This window comes from Patella vulgata, chromosome 5 (assembly GCF_932274485.2).
Source record: "Patella vulgata chromosome 5, xgPatVulg1.2, whole genome shotgun sequence".
Taxonomy (NCBI): domain Eukaryota; kingdom Metazoa; phylum Mollusca; class Gastropoda; family Patellidae; genus Patella; species Patella vulgata.
In genome coordinates, this window is record NC_065883.2 from 64,321,444 (window position 1) to 64,346,306 (window position 24,863).

Genomic DNA, 24,863 nt, shown 5'->3' on the forward strand with positions numbered 1-24,863 from the left:
GAACTACTGTGTGATCATTCAAATGAACAACCATGCATAAAACTTGATATGGTTTTCGCAAGCACTATACGTTTGCCTTGGATAGATGTTGTTTTCACACTGAGATTCTAACCCAGAATACACACCAGTTCTCGGAGCACGTCTATTGCTCATTACAAATAATAAGAACATTTTAATCATGTAAGTCATGTAGGCCACGCCACATGCTACAAATCTTTCAGAAATTAAGAACATAGGTTACAATAATCTTATAGAGACATTAAGTAGCTGGATAGAGCAATAAACTATAACACATACTTATGGAAGAACAATTATTGATTTATTTAGGCGACGTTTCGAATGGTATTCTTTCAACGTTTTTAAACAAATACCGTAACAAATGTGTAGGGCAATTATATATAGACAAGCAATAACAATAGTTTACATAGGATAGGAAATGAAATGAAATGGGGTTTAACGTCCAACTGTTCTGCTCCTAAACTGGGCTAATGAAGACGGGCATACGCCATACAGTGTGCTATGAGGGAAATTTTGCCCCGGGCAGCGGCACTACGGCCTACTCTTATATCGAATTCCAACTGCCAAGGGATCTTTTACGTGCACGCCAATGTGTACACGGGACTTCGGTTTTTCGTCCCATCCGAACGACTAGACAGCTGTCCTTGTCAGGTCCTCCATCCTGCATCACTGACAAGGGGGAAACCACGCCGGAAAATCTGAATGAACTTTCTCGGCCAATGCAGGGATCGAACACCCGACCTCCAGGCTAGCGAGCCAACGTCTTATCCACTTAGCCACGTGATTCCCCTTACATAGGAAACATATTCAAGAACGTGTTAGAATAAAAATAATGCGTCTTTAACACACATTTACCCGTTTTACATATTTGATTATATGAAATAAATATAGATAGGTCTACCTGTTAAATCTTGAACCACACCACGTTCTAATGACCAGGTTTGGATTTTTTGTCTTTTGGTTTCTGTAATTTGTTTAAAATGAACAATCCAACAATGACAGACACTCCAGCTATTACAACCACTTTAGTTACGCGACCAGCATCCATTCCCAAAATATCGGCCATTTCTGCTTAATAGTTCGGATAGGTGTTTCTGGGCTTTAGGTCTGCTCGGCGTATTAAGAGAAAAGGGCCGAAAAAAGATAGCATAGTACGTGAATTGTGACTTTGGACTGTTCAATCTAATGTTATCAAAGGTTGAAGGGTACACTGTTATCAATCAAATCATCTGATGCAATGTAGATGTAGAAGTCTCATTTATTACGTGTACTAAAAACGACTTAAATTGGAGACGGGTCGGGGGAGCGGGGGTGCAACGTTAATGTGAAGGGCATCGGAAATTGTAAAGCCACTTATATTAAGTGTACTAAAAGCAGATCAAATTTGAAAGGGGTGGGGAGTTGCGAGAAAATCCTAACTTCCTTTGTAGCCTATCTATATCGCCGTTAAAATTAAATAACATTTCAAGGTGAGGTTTTCCTTTGACAATTTTATACGTATTATATCGTCACTAATGTCGGCCCAACGATCTGTCCGCCGTCCATCCACAATTTGCTCGCTGACGCGATAGAAGCTACAGTTTTTAACGGGAGAACAGAGGACCTAAGAAGGAACAGGGTCTAGTTGTTTAGATGGATAAACTGAGGTCCCGTGTACACATTGGCGTGAACGTAAAAGAACCCTTGACAGTTGAAATTCGAAATAAGAGTAGGGTTGACATCTGGAATTCGAAATAAGAGTAGGATTGACATCTGGAATTCGAAATAAGAGTAGACCGTATACGGCACACTATTGCGTATTTCCGTCTTCATTAGCCTAGTTGGACGGACGAGAATAGTATACGTTTCAGATGTGAAACTGTTCTGTTCCATACCCAAGTTAAAACGGATGGCAACCTAAAGAAAAATGTTGGTCGAGAAAGTTGCCAATAGACAGTTTACTCTCAGACCCCGACCCACAACTCATATGCAGTGTCATGGATTCGAAATGGTTTATTGCTTATACATGGCGGATTATTATAGGTCATTCATGAAAAGGCCACTGTCCGACAAACATCGATACAGCCGCTTATCCTTTCACTACGCAAATCTATTGTATATATTTTTCATCCATTTTTTATGTCAGTATTTAATGTGTTTGTTATGCTTCACTTTTCCTATACATAATGGATAACTTTGATAAATCACTTGAACCTCTTGAAGGAGCCAGCTCTGTCCGATATGTGTTTTGAAACATTTAGCTGAAGCCGGCGTTATTACTCATTTTAATTTCCGTTTTGGCATACTGTGTCGAGAGATTCTAACACTGTTGTTAACGTATAATTAACTGTAAGTACCTAGAGTTGGGGGGGGGGGCTGTTCCGTCCTCGTCCCCATCCATCTCCCCCGCCCCAACCAACTACCCAAAAATGCACACGCTGATGAACATGTGACAGAAACTAAGGAGAATTATATCTTCTGTATCCCATTAATTGCTGACTATTCATAAAACTTATCCTCGATTGATGAAATCGATGGCAGAGGATATGGACACATTGGTTTTAAACATGCAGGCGCGGATCCAGGGGGGGGGGGGCTGGGGGCCGTGCCCCCCCTCAGCCCCAGTGAGACTGGTCATTACTGTTCAGACCAGCACCTGCAGCCAGCAATGGGATTTCCAGATTTCAGTTTCTGTTTAATGAGGCCACGACGAAGACTCTGGCGACTACACTAAACCACTAATGCATGATTACCCTTTGCTCCAATGTATGCCCCCCCCCCTCAACAAAATTCTGGATCCGGGCCTGACAAAGAGGCTTCTGTGAGGATTATATTTCAGTTCAAAGGCTCAATACCACTCTTGTTGTAACTGAATAATATGTCCCAATCTTTATTCTGGTCAACAAATTTTACTATTTTACAATATTCCAATTAATTGATGATACAAATTTCATCTTAACACACCTAATTTAAAAAATTGGAAAAATTCAACTAAATGATTTGGAAAGCCTGACGTAAAGTTTTTCAAATGTGACTTGGATTTAAAAATATTTTTGAACCCTCTGGACAAGTAAAATATGATTTAATGGATAATTTACACAACAGGTAGGACACTAACACATCTAGTACTTAGAATAAGGCTATTTTTTATTTTCTGGAGCTGTCAAGCCAGCAAGAGTGTTATTGTCCCTTTAATTAGACTGTTCAACGAAAGTTGATATTTTCGGTTAAATGTTCGTATTGAATCACTAAATTGCGTGCCTTTTGTAACCGCACAATTTGCACACCCTTCAAGCCGGCACTGATCAGAATGCAGAAAATATGTAGAGTTCTTGGATAAAAAAAAAAATGGCGACAATATACAGGTGCCATTTACAATACATTTGGAAATGGATGTTCAATTACGCTTTACAATACATTCTGAATATAGAAACATCTATAAAATAGTAAACTAAATACAAACAACACGATGAAGTGAAAATGTAAATAAAATAAACAATTAAAGGTCTCTTGGAATAGAAGGATTTTAAGTTTTGATTTAAAGGTTGTTAAAGTGATACTATAAGTGCTCTCCGTGACTTTAGCTATCCTGTAATTACAAGATAGCCTAAGGTAGCCTATCTTGTAATTACAAGATACCGAGAAGCCCATGAGTAACTTGTTTTAAGGTCGCCATACACCGATTAATCGCGAACAGCTAGGCAAACTTCATACTTTATTTTATGTTACATAATCGGCACATTCATGTCGTGCTCCCATAAATATCATTCGTTATTTTCATGCCTCCATTAAAATCATAAAGTTCATACTCCCACCAACTTCATACTCCTACCAACTTCATATTAATATCACGATTCATTAACTTTAATGCTCTCCTTGAATCCACAGAACGCTATTTATATTTTTCGGAAAACTTCTTTAAATTTTGATTTTTGCTGTTTTTGTTTTTCTTTTTTTTTTACTTTACACAATTTTTATTGTCTGCAGAAGTTAACGAACGAAAACAAAAAAAAACCCATATGATTTGTCATGTTAATAAATGTCTAGTTAACCATTTCATTTGATTGACCCTAATAGTCTTCTGTACATATGATATTTATCACGAATGGTTTGGGATACGAATACAAACCAAGCTTGGGTGTGAATATTTCATAGCTTGATTGTCTATTGTTGCCATGTCCAAAAGTGAAGTAACTATATCAACATTGTTATGCATAGTTCCTCAGTTTTTAAAAAAAAAGATAATATGCACCGCAACTTATTCAAGCAAAGGTGGTAACCCTAGTCATCAGACAAAATTCTTCTCTTTTTTTTCTCAGCTGCCCATCTTTAATTGGTGGTTCATCTACAAAGAAAAGGATTTGACAACGGAGTCGTCTCCCCTTATTCATCCACGTGAAATAGAATTTATATTCTTGTATTTTTTTCCTTTACAAAAGAGATATGATTTTGAAAAATGTTTATGTTATTATTTTTTAGGCTACATTACCGTCCTTAATTTATTTAACTTTTTATCTCAAGACTATGGGGCTACAAAGTATTGGTACATTTGGAAATTGGCCATAGTCCAAATAAATAATCATATTAATGTACTTACCGATACTTACTTTAGTCTTAGATAAACATGCTAGTAATCTTAAATTAAGAAATCTTCTCAAATCACAACAAGGTAGTTCTTGATAAGTAATACTTGAAATGGATTTAATGAGACAAGTATTAAGCTATTAAAGATATTAATCTGCTATAATCTGAAGATAATCCATGTACAAGAATTGACATATGCAGATTTTACATTCATGTTTAGGCCTAAATTAGTAAACAAGCTTCTTCGTTACTCAGCAATTATTACTATGCAATAGACCAATTAACATCTTAAAGACATCTCAAAATCCACCAAATTAAAACCATGGATTTGTGTAAAATATAAGTGTTGATTTGCTTAGATCGGATAAAATTAATTTTATAAATGCAAAGATAACATTGAATTTGATTCTCTCTCTATAAAACAGATTTCGTCCATACATCCCAGGTTGTGAGAAACTATGGCTAAATGAAAGAGAAACTAAATTATAATGAATTGTTTTTTTTACATAAATCAATGAAATCCTGCTACTTTAAGCACTGATTGATCTCTAACTATACAGTACTGGCTTATGCAATAACCGGTTCAATGTCATTGATAAGCTAGCTATGTATAACACTGACTTTTGCAGTGATAAAACCATTTCAGCTGGCCCCTGCTTGGTTGGTTGCTTGTTTAAGGCTTTACGTCCGCTTCCACCGTGGATTATATCGATGACAGGAGTTGGCCCCTGTACACCATTGTTTTAATGTACTCACACAGCTTTCAATGAACTACTATTAAGTCACTTAGGAGGTAGTAGCCTATCTTGGTTATTTCTACACCAATCAGTCTGTTGGTTCCATATCATTAAACTTTCAACATTAAACATCAAATTTGTTGAATATCCTTCCATGTGTGACCAGCTAGGGCATGTAAGCTTATATGAGCGCTAATGTGGGACATTTAGACCACAGATGTTTTGACCTTCAAGGTTTTTAACCCAAACCCGTACCAGTTAGCTCCTGTTAGCACCGCATACCTTGTATACATGAGGCATATAATATCCATGTAAATATTCCTCAATGGGAAAATTTGCACATGATGAAAAACAATATGCAAAAAAAAATTAAAATATTTATTGTATATATAGGCCTACATTAAAATAATCTGAATCAGTGATAAAATGTATATTACAATGAGTTCACAAGCACAGTTTTTGAGTTCTGATTTCGGAGTTCATAAGGCATTGGCTTTCTGCAGATATCTTTCTCTCCACCATTCATCCAAATCAAATGCTTCAAAGTCTGATAATTTCGGATTTGGTGTTTTCTCTCTATACCACAAAGGTCCACTTTCTTGATCTTTTTTCTTGCTAATTTCACATTCTTTGCAAACTTTGTGCCAATTCTCTGATAAATATTTAGAGATTTCTTCGTGCTGTGGAGACGAAAATTCCACTGGTTCGCTGTTGGATATTGTTATATTATTGACCTTATTGCCATTGAACGTGGGCTTCGGCGAATTCATAAATCTCTTAGAATTCGATTCCGATGAGTCTGTGTTGTCTCTTTGTTTCGGTAGACTTCTCACATTTCTTGCTGCAGTATTAATTTTGGCAGGACCCCTTCCAAATGAATACATTCCGACTCATCAGGCTATGATCTAACTGAATTAAAAGGTCACGTTTTTAGTTTAATACCTCGAACGTAGTTTATTAATTCCTCTTGACCTAAGCGGAGAGTGATGTCCCTTGCCAATGTAAAGTTACAAAGATGGCCGCCGCATTTAGAGAGAAATTCAATGACGATCTAAACACAATGGATTATCCGGATTTGCTTCTTTTGCCACAACATGTAATGATGAAAATATTCTCATATTGTAGTTATGCACAATTAGCTGAACTTAGAAAGGTACTGGTCAAGTTAATAATGATTTATTATGACATTTCTTTGCTTAATTATATTCATTGATTTATTCTTAGCACTTCCGGGAAATACCCAAATGACGTAATCAAAACTAACTATTCTAGTCTTTTTAAAGGGACGTTTTCTAAAAAAAAATGAATTGAAATGGGGCTTGACATCGTTCACAACATCCACCATGCCGATGAAAACGGTCATAATATGTCCTGCAGTAATGTACATGTAGGCTATTATAAGATAAGGCATAAAATGATAAGGTCAAGGGCCTAACCTAAAGGGGATTTTTACCCACCAGATAGTGCCTACTGAGCCCTCCTCCATTTCGATTTCCAATTAGGCTATAAGAGAATCTTCAAGGTTCTATCTAGGCCTACGATATGCACATGACCACTTTTAGTTTTGATTCATCCCAACAAATAAAAAAGTAAACAGTTTGCCTTCTGGTGACATGATATGTCTGCGTGCAATATCATATGAATATCATGCTGGACGGATTAAGAGCAGAGAAATATACCGTTATAGATTTTCATGAAAGTTAAATATAGTACCAAACAAACTAGATCTACATGTAATCTAAACTGGTTAACATTGTAACTATGTAAAAAAGTCCAAATTCATGGGTATAGTTTCAGAAGAGGATCTGATGTGTAGGCCTAACTCGTTTGTTGATCAATTCAATAAAAATATAACCTGACAGACCAGCGTAGATTATAGTAATACCAAACAAGCTAGATCTTCTCAGACCATAAATAGTTCAATGAAAGGCATAGCATGGTGATGATGCTCAGCTTAACAAGTTAACAATGTACATTTTAAACTGAGCGTGGCCGTGAGGGTTAAAACTATTTACAAAAGTGACACTAGTCTGACGAAGTGGATTGCTCTCAAAGGAATGATCTAATCTCTTCTAGGGAGGTGGCTGACTCTACTCTTGCTGGAAACTAGTTCCAGTCTCTAACTGTTTTGGGTAAGAATGAGTTGTTGTAGGTGTCATCTTGGATTCTCTACTGGTAGAATCTGTGTTAGCCTCGGGTGTGAGAGTCACTGTTTCGTAGATACTTCTGGTGAGGTATATCGACTATGCTGTGCTAAATTCTATGCGGCATTGAAAGCATGTTGATCTTTCATCATCTTGGTGACACAACCTAGTGTTCCGCTGGGGTAGTTGGCTCTTGTCCGGGCATCACTCTGTATGAATCATCCTTGAGTTTTCCTTGTAGTGACTGCTGACTGTGGTTTTAAGGTAATTCTCGTCAACAGTAAATTCCTGGTTAAGAGTATAAATCCATTAAAATGTCCAAATAGGCAGGTATAGATTTGGTGGAGGATCTGTGACGTGTAACTCGTTTGTTGATCAATTTAATTAAAAAAAAACAAAAAAAAACGAGATATATTTAGACAAGTTGACAAAATATTGGTTGATGCTTTGGGACATGACTACTTACATGAATCTATTTGAGTGAGAGTGATGAAACTTTGTGTATAGTTTCATTATATCAATACCTTGTCTAAGTACGATAATGAGCATTTTCTGCTGAGGGTAAGCAGAGCGATAAGTAATTTGATTGGTTGAGAAATTGGAGCTTGATTTTGATTCTAATTGAGTGGGATTGGTGAAACTTTGTGTATAGTTTCATTACACCAATACCTTGACTTAGTTCGATGATGAACATTTTCTGCTTAGGTTAAGTAGGTACTTCAATCTGACTAGTCGAGACTTTGAAACACAACAACTCCCCTTCCAAATGAGGTAGAATGTTCAAATTTGGTGTTGGGGTTTATTAGGTGAATGCCTTGACAGTGTTTAATCATGCACATTTCCCCCTAATTTGATTGGTTAAGACTTTGGAACACGATAACTTTGGTTCTAATTGGATGGGAGTGATCAAACCCATTCTATAAATTTGGAACACAATAACTTTGGTTCTAATTGGATGGGAGTGATGAAACCCATTCTATAAATTCATTATACCAACACCTTGACTAAGTTCGATGATGATAATCTTCTGTCTAGGCTAAGTAGCTATAACAATTTGATTGTTCAAGACTTTGGAACATAAGAATTCTGGTTTTAAATGCAGTAGAATTTTTAAACTTGGGGTAGGTGTTCATTAGGTGAATGTCTTGACTGAGTTCAATGATTAACATTTTCTGCTAATCTATTCAATCTCGTAGCTCGATACTTTTCAAAAAGATAAATGTGCAACTAATTAGTATTTGTCATCTATATTTTGGGGATATTGGAGGGGGGCATCAGCTTCACTGTTGGCTTGTTCATCTGAGCAGTTCTTATGCACTGTTGACTTTTTTGGTTTTTATCTCAAATATTAATATGTTGAACTATATTTTATTTGGTTTTTTTTAAAAGGTATGCCAGATGTTCAACTCCTTATGTAAAATGCGTTTAACAGATGGATTCAGGAAAGTTGATCAGTATCATAGTCAAATTCAAAAACAAGTGAAAAGCAAACTTCCTAGACGTGAGTCAGAGAGACACAGTCATCCACTTGCAAGACATGTAAATATTCTATCAGCTGTAGAAACCAGATTATCTCTTTTATCCATGACTTTCACCAAATACATTGATTCCGATCTCTGCTGTTTTATACCAGGAAAGGTAAGAAATATATAAATACTAGAACTCCGAAGGAGTACTGACATGTTTCGGTATGTTTTGTCCTGCCTTGTCATGACAACAATCAAGTTACACCATGAATTATTGAGTATAGTAACATCCAATACTGTACCTATTAAAGTGGAAAAAAACCTGTCATTTTGAACCGGAAGTTATACTTCAAGACCAAACCTTTTGATATTAATTGTTAGTAGACATCAAGGTTATTTGAAATGCATGTGAACATTGACACTGTGTATTTATGAATTTCATACCAATCAGATAACACATCTTGTAACTTTAGACCATAGAGCGTCCACAAGCAATTGTTGCCGACAGACAGGGAAGACAATAATATACACTGGGTCATGAATACAAGGCTTTATTTAATAGATTTCAATTACCTATGTATTATAAGGATGAAGACTTTTATTATACGCCCACATTTTTATGTGGACGTATATTGTCGTCGCCCCTGTCCGTCCGTCCGTCCACAATTGTTTGTGAACAGTCTACAGGTCACAATTGTTATCCGATTTCAATGAAACTTGAAATATAGGTTTATCACCCTAAGATCTCGGTTCCTTTCGATATTGGCATGTATCGGACTGTAACTTCATGGATTATGGCCCCTGATTGTACGAAAAATCACGTTTTTAGCTTGTGAACACTGTAAAAAAGCGTATTATTATATCACCGTTACACCCTAACGATGGTTGAGTTCAATTTCGTGAAAATCGGCCCAAAACTGACAGACAAAATGGCCGCCCCTCGTTCTCAAATAGCGTAAAAATATGGTATATCAAGGTTGTGGACCCTATAGAGGTCACAATTTTTATCCGATTTTGTTGAAGCTTGAAATGTAAGTTTATAACCCCAAAATCTCGGTTCCTTTCGATATTCGCGCATATCGGACCGTAACTTCCTGAATTATGGCCCCTGATTGTACGAAAAATCGCGTTTTTAGCTTGTGGACCCTATAAAGGTCATAATTTTTATTCGATTTAAAAAAACGTATTATAATATCACCGTTACACCATAATCGTGAAAAATTGGCTCAAAACGGACAGACAAAATGGCCGCCCTTCGTTCGCAAATAGCGTAAAAATATGGTATATCAAGGTTGTGGATCCTATGGAGGTCACAATTTTTATCCGATTTTGTTGAAACTTGAAATGTAAGTTTATAACACAAAGATCTCGGTTCCTTTCGATATTTGCGCATATCGAATTGTAATTTCCTGAATTATGGCCCTTGATTGAAGGAAAAATCACTTTCTTTTTAGCTTGTTCTCTATCCATCTCTCGAAAATGTGGGCGTATCCTGCCTGGCAGCTGCTGGTTATTATTATTATTATGATAAACCTTACATTTGATGAATGAATTGGCCATTTTTTTCTTTTGCAGGTTTTAGATGAATTGTTTTGGATCTTGAGAACCTTGCAATGTATAGACAAAAAGCCTCCAAGAGCTCATGAATTTCTACAAGAGCTTCGTGATATATCTTCAATGGCTATGGAACATTTTGATGAATGCATAGTACCTATATTAAAACAACAGTTACCAGGACCTTCTACCAGTTTTGTAGAAGAAGCTTTAGGTTTGTATTTATACCCTAGTCATTCAGAAGGAATGAAAAACCAAGGTTCTGTGTACAATTTAAAGATCCCTTTCTGTTCAGGGGGGTTGGATAGCCGAATGGTTAACACACGCGCGCTGTATCATACGGTCTGTCATTGAGTCAACCGGCGGGGTTTCTATTCCCCGGTTGAACGTGACAAGGAGTAGGGTCGCCTGTCTAACCTTGTGGGTTTTCTCTGGGTCCTCCGGTTTCCTCCCACTGCTAAAGACCCTTGCGCGCAAACAAATTATTGAAATAAAATTGATCCATGTGTTAGTCCCGAAATGACCTAGTTTGTGTCGAGTGGACGTTAAACCCCATTTCTCTCTCTCTCTCCCCCTTTAATATAACGAGACTTCCACAAAAATAATTATTGGTAATTTGTTATGAAGAATGTCGTATTCTGACGTATGTGATTACCACAAAAATAACGACAATTAAGTACACCATTTGAAAATTTTCCATATTTAATTCACGTACCAGCTTTCAAGTTCACGTCAGTAATACTGAATAAATTACTATCTTCGTTTATTCGATGAAACGTTCGTGTTTCATCAGTCGATGATCAAAAATATAAGCATTTTTCTACTATTGCCAGTATCAGAAAATGCTGCAACCAAAATAAACTGATACGGCACCATAGCATTTCTTCATAACACAATTTGTAGGTTTTTGTCTACCACGTAACTAGTCACTATAGTGTATTCCTGTCTTTATTAGCCAAGAAATTGCAGAACAGTAGGACATTAACTAGACCCAGTTTCATTCCATTTATGTATATTTACCTTGGATGCCACACCTTAAAGACCGACCACATAAGATGATAAATCTAGATTTTATGTACTTATAGCCAGTAGTTACTATGTACACATTACAGCAAGTTCACATCAATCTGGTTAAAATTATTCGACATATCAATTTTTAAATATCGGACACTCAAAAATGCTTTTCAATTTTTCAATTACACCCTTAATATGGTTGATTGACAGGTGACGTCACAAGGACTATACATTATCTATACAATATATCACTGTCTATACAATATTGCTGAACTTTTAAAGCTCCAATATGCCAGAATAAAAGTTGAATATATAGTTAAGACCATACACAATCAAGAGTGGCAGAATTACCTTGGCAGACTGACTCCTGGGTCTTAAGATCTAGGCTGCCTCTGGTTTAAGGTGTATAATATTTTTTTTGACAGTCATAGGCCTTTCTTGCATGCACTGCAGTAAAAAAACACTGCCATCACCGTCAGCTTTGCTTGGTTGTGTTTACTTTAAAATACATATTCAACCTCCTCTAGTCATGATGGTTGGGGGATTGGGAGAATAGCCTAGGGCCTCACTTCATCTAAATCAGGCACTGACAATCAGAAACAATTTGATCAAAACAATATTTAAATCAATCAATTACCATATAATGTATGCTCAGTTGTCTTTAAAATACATATTCAACTTCTTCTAGTCTTGAGGGTGTGGAATTGAGAGAATAGCGTAGGGCCTCTCTTTATCTAAATCTGATATTGACAATTCAATCAATTACCATATAACGTAAATTATGGCCATTTAAAGTTTACATTGGTGTCTATTGATTTCAGTTTTCTGCAGGTCATCTGGTTGCCTCCTCCCACAACTAAAAACCCCTATGTGCAATGAATTGTTGAAATAAAAGTGAACCATCTGTTTGTCCCCAAATGACCTAGTTTGTGTCCAGTGGACATTAAACTCAAACTCTCTCATAGAGCCATCTTCATGTGTCTAAGACAAATATAGTAATAATAATCTTTTAATAGAAATAGACTATTCTTCATGAAGGGGTTTTATACTGTAATATACGTAACAATCAAGTCTTAGCTTTGTAGGAAAGATATTTAGAAATTCAGCATCATGAATTTATTTTCAACCTTATTAATTTGAAATATGTTATTGTCACCCGATATTATTGTTTGGGATTTATTGATTTACCATGTCATATAATTATTTTTACCGAGTCCATTTCAACGAGTTCAAGCCCGTTATTGTCAACCGATATTATTGTTTTGGGATGTATTGATTTACCTTGCCATATAATTATTTTTACAGAGTCCATTTCAACGAGTTCAAGCCCGGGTCAGATTCGCTGGGTTCACAGTCCACGAACCCCAGATGCTGTATTTCCACCTTTCCAACCTCTAAACACCATGATAAAGACTTTAAAGAAGGGATTAAGGCAATCGAAGACCAAAGTAAATGAACAGCGTAAATTAATAATGGAACAAGATAAGAAATTAGCTGAATTAACATCTCGACTTAATCGACAGGATACCAAAATAGCCGATATGACTCAAAAAATGTTGTTATGCGATAAAAAATTTACAGATATCTTCTCTGCTATACCTAAATTAAAATCTTGGACAGAAACCACGATGTCGGGAATTGATTTTGGAATTGATACCAGTGCTACTGCTGTCGCCATACCATTATCTGTATCAAAGAAACCTGTTAGAACTTCAAAGAGGAAGGTTAGCAATGATACTAAAGATGATGAACCGTCTTCATCCTATGTCAAGTTACGGAAAAGAGCCAAGAAATAACTTATATATATAATTTGTCAGAATCTTGCTTGCTTCACAAAACAGCTTGAAGAATCCTGTAAAAATACTGCAATATGCTAACCTCAAATCATGTTATATTTATCAGTAGTTTTATGTGTTTCTGCATCTGGTTGGTTCAGCCTTGAAGAATCCTATTAGAATACTGTAGTATGATAACTTCAAATCATGTTGTATTTCTAAGTATTCACAAGTTTCTGCATTAAGTCGGTAACAGTTTTTGGGGTGTGAAAAGAAAAGTGAGCTTTTCCCCCCATTTCCAGCATAACTGATTAAACCACAGTGAATTCCAGTTCTCCATCTCCTGCGATTAGTAAAACAATATTAAAAATTATGTCAGATATCCAATTATTTGCCTCTGTTGACAACAAAGGCACAACCATGAATATTCTATAATTGCAAGAAATAATTTGTGATAACCATCAGTATGGGAGGATACAATTGGTGATTACCATCAGGAAAACCCATGATTGATGATTACGAAGAGTATGGCACACAATTACCATCGGGATAACACATGGTGATTACTACCATAAATATGACACATGATTGTTGATTACCATCAATATAGGACACATTGATTATTACCATTAGTAGGCCTATGGCTGCTACACTATGGCACATCATTGCCATTGGGATAACACATAGTGATTACAAGAAGGATGGTACATAGTCAGTATAACACATGTTTGGTGATTATCAGCAGTATGGCATACAATAGCCATTAGGATAACACGTGGTGATTACCATGAGTATGGCACATGGTCGGTGATTACCATCAGTGACACATTATTGGTAGCGATTACCTTCAGTATAAAAGGTGATTGCCATCAGTATGACACACGATTGGTGATTACCATCATTAAACACACGATTGGTGAATACCATAAGGTCGGAACATGATTAGTGATTACCATAAGGCCGGAACGTGATTGGTGATTACCATCAGTATGGCACATGATTGGTGCTTACCATCAGTAAAACACATAATTGGTGTTTACCATGGGGATAACACACAATTAGTGATTACCATCAGTATAATACATGATTGGTAAGGCACATGTTGTTAAGTTTTATTTTCTGCATGAGAAGTTAGTGAAATTTGATTTCCGTTTTATTTTATATACTAACAATGATATAAATGTAACTGTTTATAGTGTGTCAGCCAGATAAATAAATAAATCCATTCTATTTTGTACAACAGCTTTTCTAAACAGTGCAAGAATACCAGACAACAGAGAAAAAACACAAAGCAATGCATAAGTGCCAACACTAATTCCAAATGTCATGGTGAATTGATAGTGGTTGGCAATCGGTTAAGAGTATTTGATATCAAAGAAGTGACATACACACAAAACAATGCCTCATAAAATTTTGCAAAAACAATTCAGCAATTTTAGTTGCAATAAAATGCCTGTTCCTCTACCCCTCGCCTTTTATTTATGAAATCTTTTGATTGGCTGATAATAATAGCACAATTATCAAGGACAGAGATTTTACTATGTGTCTCTCCCCCCCCCACCCCCCTTGAATGGACCCTGGTGTTAATGGAGTAGAACAGAAAAATACCACATTGCACACAGAGGATGTTTGGTTTCTAGGTGTATGAATTTACAGAAGGTTTGAAATTTGAAGTACAGTAAACTTCACATAAGTTGGATCTTCACTCAACTCGGATAAAATCGTTTGGACCCTTTGATCCTGCACATTTTTCTTATTAAATTTCTGTGCGTAAGTCGGTTCAAAATGTTCAGTCCATTTGATCTAATTCTGGCTTTTTTCCTTCGCCGAAGTCGGATAGGTAGAATGTTCAGAATTTGACTAAGTCAGTTTCGTCTAAAACGAGGTTAGGTATTCCATGCACAGAGCCCCAAAATACTTTCCCCTATCATTTTGACTCAAGTCAGCCTATTTGACGCGACGCAATAATAGAATTTTCCTGGAAAATTTGAAACTCGCTGTCTGCTGTATGAGATACTTTCCAGAAAAATTTAGGACATTTTACAAAAGACGGCGACAAAACGGAAGTTATCTACTCGTACATACGAACAAAAGCTTGAAATGTGCCTTTGAATCATTTATTATCCGACTCTTGCAGTTTATTTCTAATCGAGCTAAGATTGAATTTCGGTCTTCGGCTAACTCGGATCTTCACTTAACTCGGATAAAACTGGTCAGTCCACTTAGATCCGACTTATGCAAAGTTTACTGTACCTATTATAAACACTGGTGGTAATTAGAAGCAGAGTGTTTGTGTTTCAAAATGTGTTTCAAAATGTGTTCCAGTATATCTGGATCATTTATATTACCTACACAAAATTGTTTGAGTGGGGGGGGATTGGGATGCCATATGAACGAACATGTCAAATGGTGTGGTTTTGATTCCCAGTTTGTAACTGACAAGTAGAGTCACCTGTCCACTCATATGTCCAGTCCAGTTCTGGTTTTTCAGTCGGTTTTGATTTTTGACAACAGTCATGTTCCAATATTGTTCCTCTTTTCTCCGGGTGCTCAGGTTTCCTCCCACCTGTATGCACAAGCAATTATTAAAATATAATTGAACCATATGTTAGTCCCGAAGTGATCGAGATTGGGATAAGCATTTTCTGCAGAGGTAAGCAAACTTGATTTGTCAATGCTTTGGAAGGAACACAATGAAACTTGGTGTATAGGTTCATTACATAAACAATACCTTCACTAATTTGATACGAGCATTTTCTGTTTAGGTTAAGCGGAGTGATAAAAAAAATTTATAAAAAGATATTTATGTAAGTAAGTAATGAGTGCTTTATTCATTTTAGGATTAAGGAGATACTGTTTGCTTCTTACTTTCTGTTCTCTGGCCAGGAAAATTTTCATCCACAAAGTCACTATATTGTTTAATTTTACCTTAAAGAGTTATTTCCCCTTATGAATCCTTTACATAACACTGACAAATCTGTGTAGAATTCTTTACTTCATCCAATTTATATACATTTATCACAGCAACATTCAAATTATGTTTGATTACTTCAGATCAGTAAAGGGATAAACTTGCATAAAATACTGCTTATATCATATTAAACTGGAGAAATAATAACTAGTTATTACACATTAGTGTCTTTAAGACATTAGATACACTGTGTCATTAGTTGACTGCTAATGCATTAACAATTATACATAAGTTGTAGTACTCTAACCAAGCAGTTTAAATCTCTGGATGTGATTTTTCACAGAGTTATTAAAGCACAGTCTTCAGTTCTAGTCCTTCCAAGAGATAATTTATACAAGACTCATTATCAAAGTTTAACTGAGAATGAGGCCCCACAAGAACATCCTTGTTCTGCTTTAGGATTGCTCACAACCTGAAATGCTGATCGTATTAATTCTTGATGAAAATCTATTGTCGATCCTTTGACATATTCTAATGATTCTACATCAACTACAACTTTAGCTCCATCTTCTTCAAATATTCTGTAAATAAAATATAAGTCTAAAGTAATGCACTGATAATAAATATTACCCATACTGTAGAAGAAATTCACAAGACAATATTTTTAATTATAATAACACAAAGTTGATTTTTTTATGAAAATACAACATTGTCTTTTTTAGGGGCTATACTATATACCGGAAAACACTGGAAAAACACTAAATACCGGAAAACACACTAAATACCGGAAAACACCCTAAATAGGTAACCCGGAGGGGCTATGCTATAAACCTAATCCTAACCCAGGCACACAGAGGACCAGGCTCCGGGTTACCTATTTAGGGTGCCAGTCTTCATGTTACCTATTTAGGGTATTTTCCGGTATTTAGTGTGTTTAGTGTTTTTCCGGTGTTTTCCGGTATTCAGTATAAAATGGTGTTTTCCGGTGTTTTCCAGTATATAGTATTGCCGTTTTTTAAGATTTATAGTTTTTAGGATGAGCCGTATATCTATAAAACACTTTTCTATTGGTTTAGACATATAAGAACTAGATGAAGAGATGTTTCAGAAATTGCTAATTCTGAAGAAGCAAAACAATAACATGAATTTCATAGAATATGACCGTTTGAACATTTTGTTCCAAATGCAAATTTTACTTCCATCCCTAAGTTCTTTTAATATACCTAAACCTGTTTAGCAATGAACATATCCTAAATTCTAAATAATATACTGAGATATAGATAATTGACAGGAAAAATGACTGGAGGTTTTTTTTTCTATTTTGATTATTTTTTTGTTCCAAATCCAAATCATATCTTCATCCCTTATAGTGGTGTACTTGATGTCACAGGATTATTTAAAAAATACCTAATTACCTGTCGTCATCGTTTAACTGATCATCCAGATCAAATTGATACTGAAAACTCCTACGTGCAAGCGAGTTATTGAAATAAATTGAATGATGTTGGTCCTGAAATTACCTAGTTGGTGTCTAGTTTCTCTCTCTTTCTGTCAAGACTCATTTCTTCAACATCTATATTATTTGACTTCCTAATGAATTTTGTTTTACATGTCATCATTTAACTGATCGACCAGGTCAAATTTATACTGAAAACCTGAAATTACTGGTCCTCATCATTTAGGCCAAGCAAAAAAAAATATTCAGGTTCTCAAGACAATTCTTACCAAAAATTTGATGTGGGAGGGAGATTTTTATTTTTGTGCATTTTTTTTGGTTTTTTTTGTCAAAAGATTGCTACTTGACTTCTATATATCATATTGTTGTTTATAGAACTGTATCATTAATGATTGCCATTAAAGGCTTAATACCACTCTTGTTGTAACTGAATAATATGTCCCAATCTTTATTCTGGTCAACAAATTGTACTATTTTACAATATTCCAATTAATTGATGATACAAATTTCATCTTAACACACTTAATTTAAAAAATTGGAAAAATTCAACTAAATGATTTGAAAAGCCTGACGTAAAGCTTTTCAAATGTGACTTGGATTTAAAAATATTTTTGAACCCTTTGGACAAGTAAAATAGGATTTAATGGATAATTAACACATCAGAAAAGACACTAACACATCTAGTACTTAGAATTAGGCTATTTTTTTATTTTCTGGAGCTGTCAAGCCAGCAAGAGTGTTATTGTCCCTTTAACATTTATCAGGGTTGTGTACTTGATAAATGAGTCTATGGATTCATTCAAATTTTTTTATGGATTTACTTCTTGTAACCAGGTTAAAATATTTATGTGCTGTAATTAATGACCCTGTAATTATTTTTTGAAATAAAAACAGGTCATGTGCTCCTTTTGAAGTGACACAGGATTATCTAAGAACTAGAATATTTCTTTTTATATGGCCTTATCTGATCATCCAGATAAAACTTGCACTAAAAACCTGAAATTACCTGTCATCATCATTTAACGTATCATCCAGATCAAATTTATACTGAAAACCTGAACAACCTCCACCTTCTACTTGTATACGTAAAAATTTGCTACCACCGGAAATTTCCTGGAGCCTCTGTAAAACAAAAATAGGTCCACATCCTCATCTTAATTATCATCAGGTCAATTACAAATTTTCTCCAATTAAAATCAAGTTTTTTTATTTTGTTTTCTCAAACATGCATTATGCAAGAGCTAAATCTGCCTATTGCAGGTTTTTCTTTAGGCCTGAAATGTTACCTAAATTATTAATTAGACATTAATTGACTTATCCAGACCATAATCAACCCTCTATGTCATCACTAGCCTGCAATATTTACTGGATTAGGATCTGATTTGCTGCTCAACTTTCATTTATGATTTAATCATGAAATGGATAATTTAGACTATGTTTTTTTATCGTACCAACGTTAGTAATGATGATCGAGGCTAGGACAAAAATTCAATCACTAAATTCTCGGTTCAGAGTGGATCAATTTGACTGAAATTTTCACCATATTCCGTTTACATTATCTAGTTTTTAACTATTATAGTGAGAACTGCCAGCTCTTTATCTAATCTCCCATAATGTATCTTTAATTAAATGTTAAATAATCAATCTGAGAACATTGTATTTGTATTAGTGTGGATTAAGCCTCGAGAAATTTAATGTTTTGCAAAAACGGCAAATCACGCACCATTACTAAATCGCTAATATTTGGGACCTAGAAATTGACCCAAATGGGTCGCAACGCCTATAATAATGTAATCTGATTGAATGTAAACTGATTTACATTCAATTGTTTCCTTTTTGACTCTATTTTTAAATCAGTTATGTCCAGCGAAATATGGCACGAGTCTCAACTGAATAGCAATTTCTAGCATCTGGTTATTCCAGTCTATTGTGCATGCTTTCCAGATAAGATATGGTGTCACTGTTTGACATGATTAATTGAATATGTCTAGCCTCACTCTTTCTGGTCACTTGGTACATGATTTGTGTACCAATGGTAACCTGTTTATTTTGTCTTAAATATTGGATATCAGAAGCCTGCCTTTTCCTGGTAAGATCACAACATCAATGTTGATTTGAATTGACAAATAATTTGTATTTACAACATGTAAGACTTTAGATGATATTGAGTTAGAGACTTAGCTACTTTAAATGTATAAGCTAACTGTAACTTACTTTGATGCAGTTTTTGCTAAGATGGAGAACATCTGTAGATGTTTGTTTCTCTGGTACCTGTGAACTAAATCTCATCTGCTGAGAGGGCATCAAAATTAATGGTCTCATTGCTCGTATACTGCTATATCCGATTTTAAAAAAAAAAAAAAATTAAAAAATATATTAAAGATACATTATGTAAGATTTAGATAAAGAACTAGCCATTCTTGCTATAATAGTTCGAAAGTGGATGATGTAAAATAAATAATTTGAAAATTTCATTCAAATTACTCTATTGCAAGTGAAGATATTAGCCTTTGAAGGTTTGACAGACGTGTGCAATAATTTCAACCACCGTACTGGTTGATCGAAGCTAAGTCTCGGACCTCCATATTTGATTAAATCAAAGTCGCTGAACCATTCTAATCTATTTAATATCGGAGAAATCTGATGCCATCGAGAGTTGATTAAGGCCTCGATCAGTTAATTAATGTCTAATTAATACTTTAGAAAACATTTCAGGCCTAAAGAAAGACCTGCAATAGGCAGATTTAGCTCTTGCATAATGCATGTTTAACTGAGTATTCAGAGATATTTAAATTTAACTGTATAGATCTACCTTAGAATGTGAAATCTCTGGCAAATCAGGTCAGATATTAACATTTTAATATTCATTAAATGTTGTAGTAAATACTGTACAAGGACTTAAGCAGAGGCCAGTGGATTTTCAAAAATTATGTGGCCCTAAGTTTAACTAAATAACTTCTTCAATAGTCTAATCTAACCATGGACCTTATAATAATATAAGGGCCATGGTCTAACCTAGCTACAATTAAATGTATTTTTAAACTGTGTTTAACACTACAATTGATACAGTCTAAGAATCTTTACGCGAATTCAAATAGGTTCATACGCACAATTGTCAACACATATCATTACAGTTTGTATTGAAATAAGTAATTCTATCACAAATAGTGATGACAGGACCACAAAAATAGTTACCAAACAGTTTTTCTTTGTGGTAATGCCTTCTACATTTTCAAAGCCATGTTTCTTATAATGTGAAAGCCGCCATGATACCGCCCAGTTGAAATAAGTTCGGTAGGCGAGAAATTTCACGTACCGGGTACATATCATTATATGCGGTAATTAGGCTTTACCTTTATTTCAATGGAATTGGTTTATTATGTTAAGCTATGCACAGTACAGTTTTGGTCAGTTTATGTGTAAATTAAGGAAGCTATAGGCCAGTAACCTTTCTGTAGTGATTTGACGAAAAAAACTTGTTCAAAGGAATGAGCCACTACTGTGGCTGGAGTAAGGCGGAAGACATCAGTAGTAACCAGAACCATTTCTAGGTCTCTAACCAAGAGACATTTTGATAAATGAATTACAATAACCTAAATTGCTTTTTTGTTCAAAGTGCAATGGATGCTTCTAGAATTAATTCGACACTTTTACTTTTCAGCTTGGTCGAAAAGATAATATCTTTTAATTTAAAAAAAAACCCAAAACATTATGAAATTCAATGATGAAATCTGCTAAATCTTAAAAACGATGCTCAGATTTTTGCATGTAAAGCCGTTGACGCCTAATTTGCAAACCTTTTTGACAGCTGTATATGTCGTAACATTCGAAAACCTGCTTTTAGAGACATCTTAGGGCTACATAAATTCAAAACATAAGCTGCGTCGTGTGATAAAATTATGTAAAACAAATCTAGTCAACACAGGTAACTTCAATCTTGTCTGCTACGTCTTTCTTGCCGGAAGTTTAGAAATGGGAGATAACTGGGTTGAGCTTAGTTTTTTAGTCGCGTTTAACTGGCTGTGGGTTTACTGATGAAATCCGAGAGCAGGGAAGGGCTCATAGATTATTTGTCCATCACATGTCATAATCTGTTGCATATTTACCACGCCCATAGACCCATTTGATGTATAAATAGAACTAAGACCCGTCTCTCTGCCATTTGGTGGTCAATTTATCACTCCCGTTTCTTCTGAAGAGTCAAAGGAAAAATTATATAACTCAGTCCCAATCTATTGGCTGTGAAAGATGAAATAGGAGAATGATCAAAGGAAAGAAGTATTAAAGAAAGCCAGTATGTCCAATAAACACGCCCCTCCTTAATTAATACGCTGGAAAGCTGGAAAGTCTAATAAGGTTGAAATGTTGAAATAGTCGTAAATATAATTTGTGGACATACGTTACCCAGAAAAGTATTAGAAATAAATATATTATAGCCTACACACAGATTGAATACCTCTTTAAAAATTATATTGCACCTCTGATTTAAATTTGAAAATGTTTAATTTCTCATTCCGTAAGTCCGAAGAACTTGGCGCTGAAATTATATTGAAGCTTAGCAGACTGGTCAAATTTCACTTCCTTGTCAGAAATTCACATATTATTCCTTTTTACCACTGGGGCTAATTTGAAACAACCTAGTGTTGTTTTATTGATAGATGCGTCAAATTATCTAGGTAGATTATATAAAAGCAATTTAACCAATATTTCGGCTTTATCTCTCAGTTAATGTTATGAACGCGACACAGTAAAAAAAAAAATCTTGATGCATATTTTAAAAGCTTGTGGGATTGTCTTCTGGGCGTACAAAGAAACTATAATATACAAATTGATCAAATTCGGAAATTTTCGATGGTATATCTCAAAGTTATCCCCTCGTTTGCGTTCAAATACAGGTTGTGACATTGTTTATTTGAGCATAAGGACGAGCTTGTAGTTGGTAGGCGTATCGGGGGTATGACACGCCCACTTTTTATATTACTCTATGGACGTTTCGAAACAGTATCGAGCTTGTATCAAACGGGCAGGCACTGCGGCATGGCCATTTCTTTATACATTTCAACAAAAAAACAACCTTTAATCATTTTTCAAAAGTTGTATTGCAATGCACACACGACAAATAAACTGCTCTGTGTCTAAGAACACAGCCCGACAAACGGTACATTCAACCAGGTCCGTAGAACATAGCCCGACAAACGGTACATTCAACCAGGCCATTAGCAATGGGGGTTAATGGGGGGGGGGGGAGCTTAAGGGCCAGCCTTACTTCGACACTGATAAAAAAAAGGGAAACTAAAAAGCGCAAACCAATGATTGAAATGTCAATAATTCGCTTACGCGCAGGTGTCTTTAAAAAAGAGAGGTAAGTGGGGGAACCTGAGGAAACGCGCAAGGTTAGGCTTGTGACCATAGTCCTTATAACATACAATGATTGTGGGGTCGAAATAACTGACTTTATGATCTAAAGCGCGGGCGTTATAGACGGATCGGCCATCCAACTCTCGGAACTATGAGAATCATGTATAGTAACACAGCAATAGCACAAAGTATGACGAAAAGTGAAATTAAATGGGGCTTAACGTCCTACTTTTCTGCACCGACTGCAGAATTAATGGTCACCGTTATACGCCAAGCAGTGTGCTATGAGAAGAGGTTTGCCCTGACAGCGGCGCTATGGCCTATTTTTATTTCGAATTCCAGTTGTCAAGTTTACTTTTCAGTGCTCGCCCATCCGTTCGGCTAGACACTGCTCTTGTCAGCCTCATCCCCACCACCACCACGTCCTGCACCACTGACATGGGGAAATCCATCCAAAACTTAGGCTGCCTGTCTACAGCTAGCTCCGCCTGAGAACATTATCTCGAAGTATGACGTAGATGGATCGCTGCGTGCAGTTTGGGGGGAATCAGGCCGGAAAATCTCGAGGAACGAACCCGAGAGTGAGCGGGTGGAGTGACATAATAAATCACTCGGATATACCGAATTTTACCTTAATAGAAATGTGGTATTTTAAATAAGCAAATGGAATTTGAGTTGACTTCGTTTGTTCGTTCGTTCCTAGAGTTTTACGTCCACTTCCACCTAGGTGACATCGTAGAAAATATTGACTTCGATCTTCGATGGCTATATAATCTACTATGAACAACGGGATCCTTAGCTTTATAGCTCAAATATGAGAAGCTATATCTTTAAAAATGATGCGTAGCGATCGACAGATAACCTTTTTTTTTTTTAAAAAAAAGGATATTTCAATACTGGATAACATATTTACATGTACAACTCTACATATGAAAGTCATTGTGGTTAGATATAGTAACGTCTATCTAGAGCTGCTCCCCCTAGGTCTCAGACGACCTAATCTCAGCTGTCCCCCCCCCCCCCCCCCGAGGCCTGAGAGCAGACCTCATTTTCCCGGGGTCCGAGGGCAGACCCTCTTTTTTTTTAAATAATACATGTATTTACAATGCAATTGTATATCGACAGATAACCAAACATTTCGTCATATCTTCGACCTCTATAGCAACTTCATCTATTTATTTATTTGTATTGTTGACAGTAAAACATAACACCTCTAATGTACATAGACCCCCGCACCCCAATGTACTTTATGTATTTAAAAACATCATACTCCACTGTTATAACAGAATCTATTTTACACCCCTAGTATACACTCGCCTACGCAGACTCTATATAATACACATAAGCTCTGTGATATACTTTATACCTCTAATACACATGTATTATACTTTACACCGCTAATACAAAATCCGTGTGATACACTATACACCGCTAATACACACAGGCTATGTGATACACTATACACCGCTAATACACACAGGATATGTGATATTAACCCGGCTAATACACACAGGCTATGTGATACACTATACACCGCTAATACACACAGGCTATGTGATATTAAACCGGCTAATACACACAGGCTATGTGATATACTTAACACGGCTAATACACACAGGCTATGTGACATACTTTACGCAGCTAATACATACAGGCTATGTGATATACTTTACGGGGGTTGGGTGGTCGAATGGTTAACACGTGCGCGTTGTATCATAAGATCTGTCATTGAGTCAACTGGCGTGGGTTCTGTCCCCCGATGGTGCGTCAAGGACTGGGGTCGCCTGTCCAACCTCGCGGGTTTTCTCTGGGTCCTCCTACGCACACGAGATTTATGTAATTAAATAGAACCATATTTTAGTCCCGA

At 35.9% G+C, this 24,863-nt stretch overlaps 1 protein-coding gene and 1 long non-coding RNA gene across 3 annotated transcripts; one reads left to right on the top strand and one right to left on the bottom strand.

The window, feature by feature from the left end:
* Positions 1 to 6,304: 6,304 nt before the first annotated feature.
* Positions 6,305 to 14,501, top strand: LOC126820317 (F-box only protein 28). Its single transcript, XM_050548182.2, has 4 exons — positions 6,305 to 6,471; positions 8,852 to 9,100; positions 10,504 to 10,696; positions 12,802 to 14,501. Exons 1-4 carry the CDS (start codon positions 6,334 to 6,336, stop codon positions 13,290 to 13,292), a joined length of 1,071 nt encoding a protein of 356 aa, XP_050404139.1. The 5' UTR covers positions 6,305 to 6,333; the 3' UTR covers positions 13,293 to 14,501.
* A 4,143-nt stretch (positions 14,502 to 18,644) lies between these two features.
* On the bottom strand, positions 18,645 to 21,600 carry LOC126820328 (uncharacterized). Of its 2 annotated transcripts, none has more exons than XR_007679919.2 (3): positions 21,436 to 21,600; positions 19,853 to 19,970; positions 18,645 to 18,760 (listed from the first exon to the last, which is right to left on the bottom strand). It is a non-coding gene; the product is annotated as an uncharacterized LOC126820328 (long non-coding RNA). The 2 variants fall into 2 exon arrangements; XR_007679920.2 differs by having other exon boundaries at positions 19,853 to 19,973.
* Positions 21,601 to 24,863: the final 3,263 nt, after the last annotated feature.

What these genes read in the sequence shown, in the direction of transcription:
- LOC126820317 (XM_050548182.2), top strand. Translation starts at nt 6,334, where the DNA reads ATGGCCGCCGCATTTAGAGAGAAATTCAATGACGATCTAAACACAATG. An exon ending in AATTAGCTGAACTTAGAAAG is followed by an intron (nt 6,472 to 8,851) that starts GTACTGGTCAAG and finishes TTTTTTTAAAAG; the next exon opens with GTATGCCAGATGTTCAACTC. An exon ending in GCTGTTTTATACCAGGAAAG is followed by an intron (nt 9,101 to 10,503) that starts GTAAGAAATATA and finishes TTTCTTTTGCAG; the next exon opens with GTTTTAGATGAATTGTTTTG.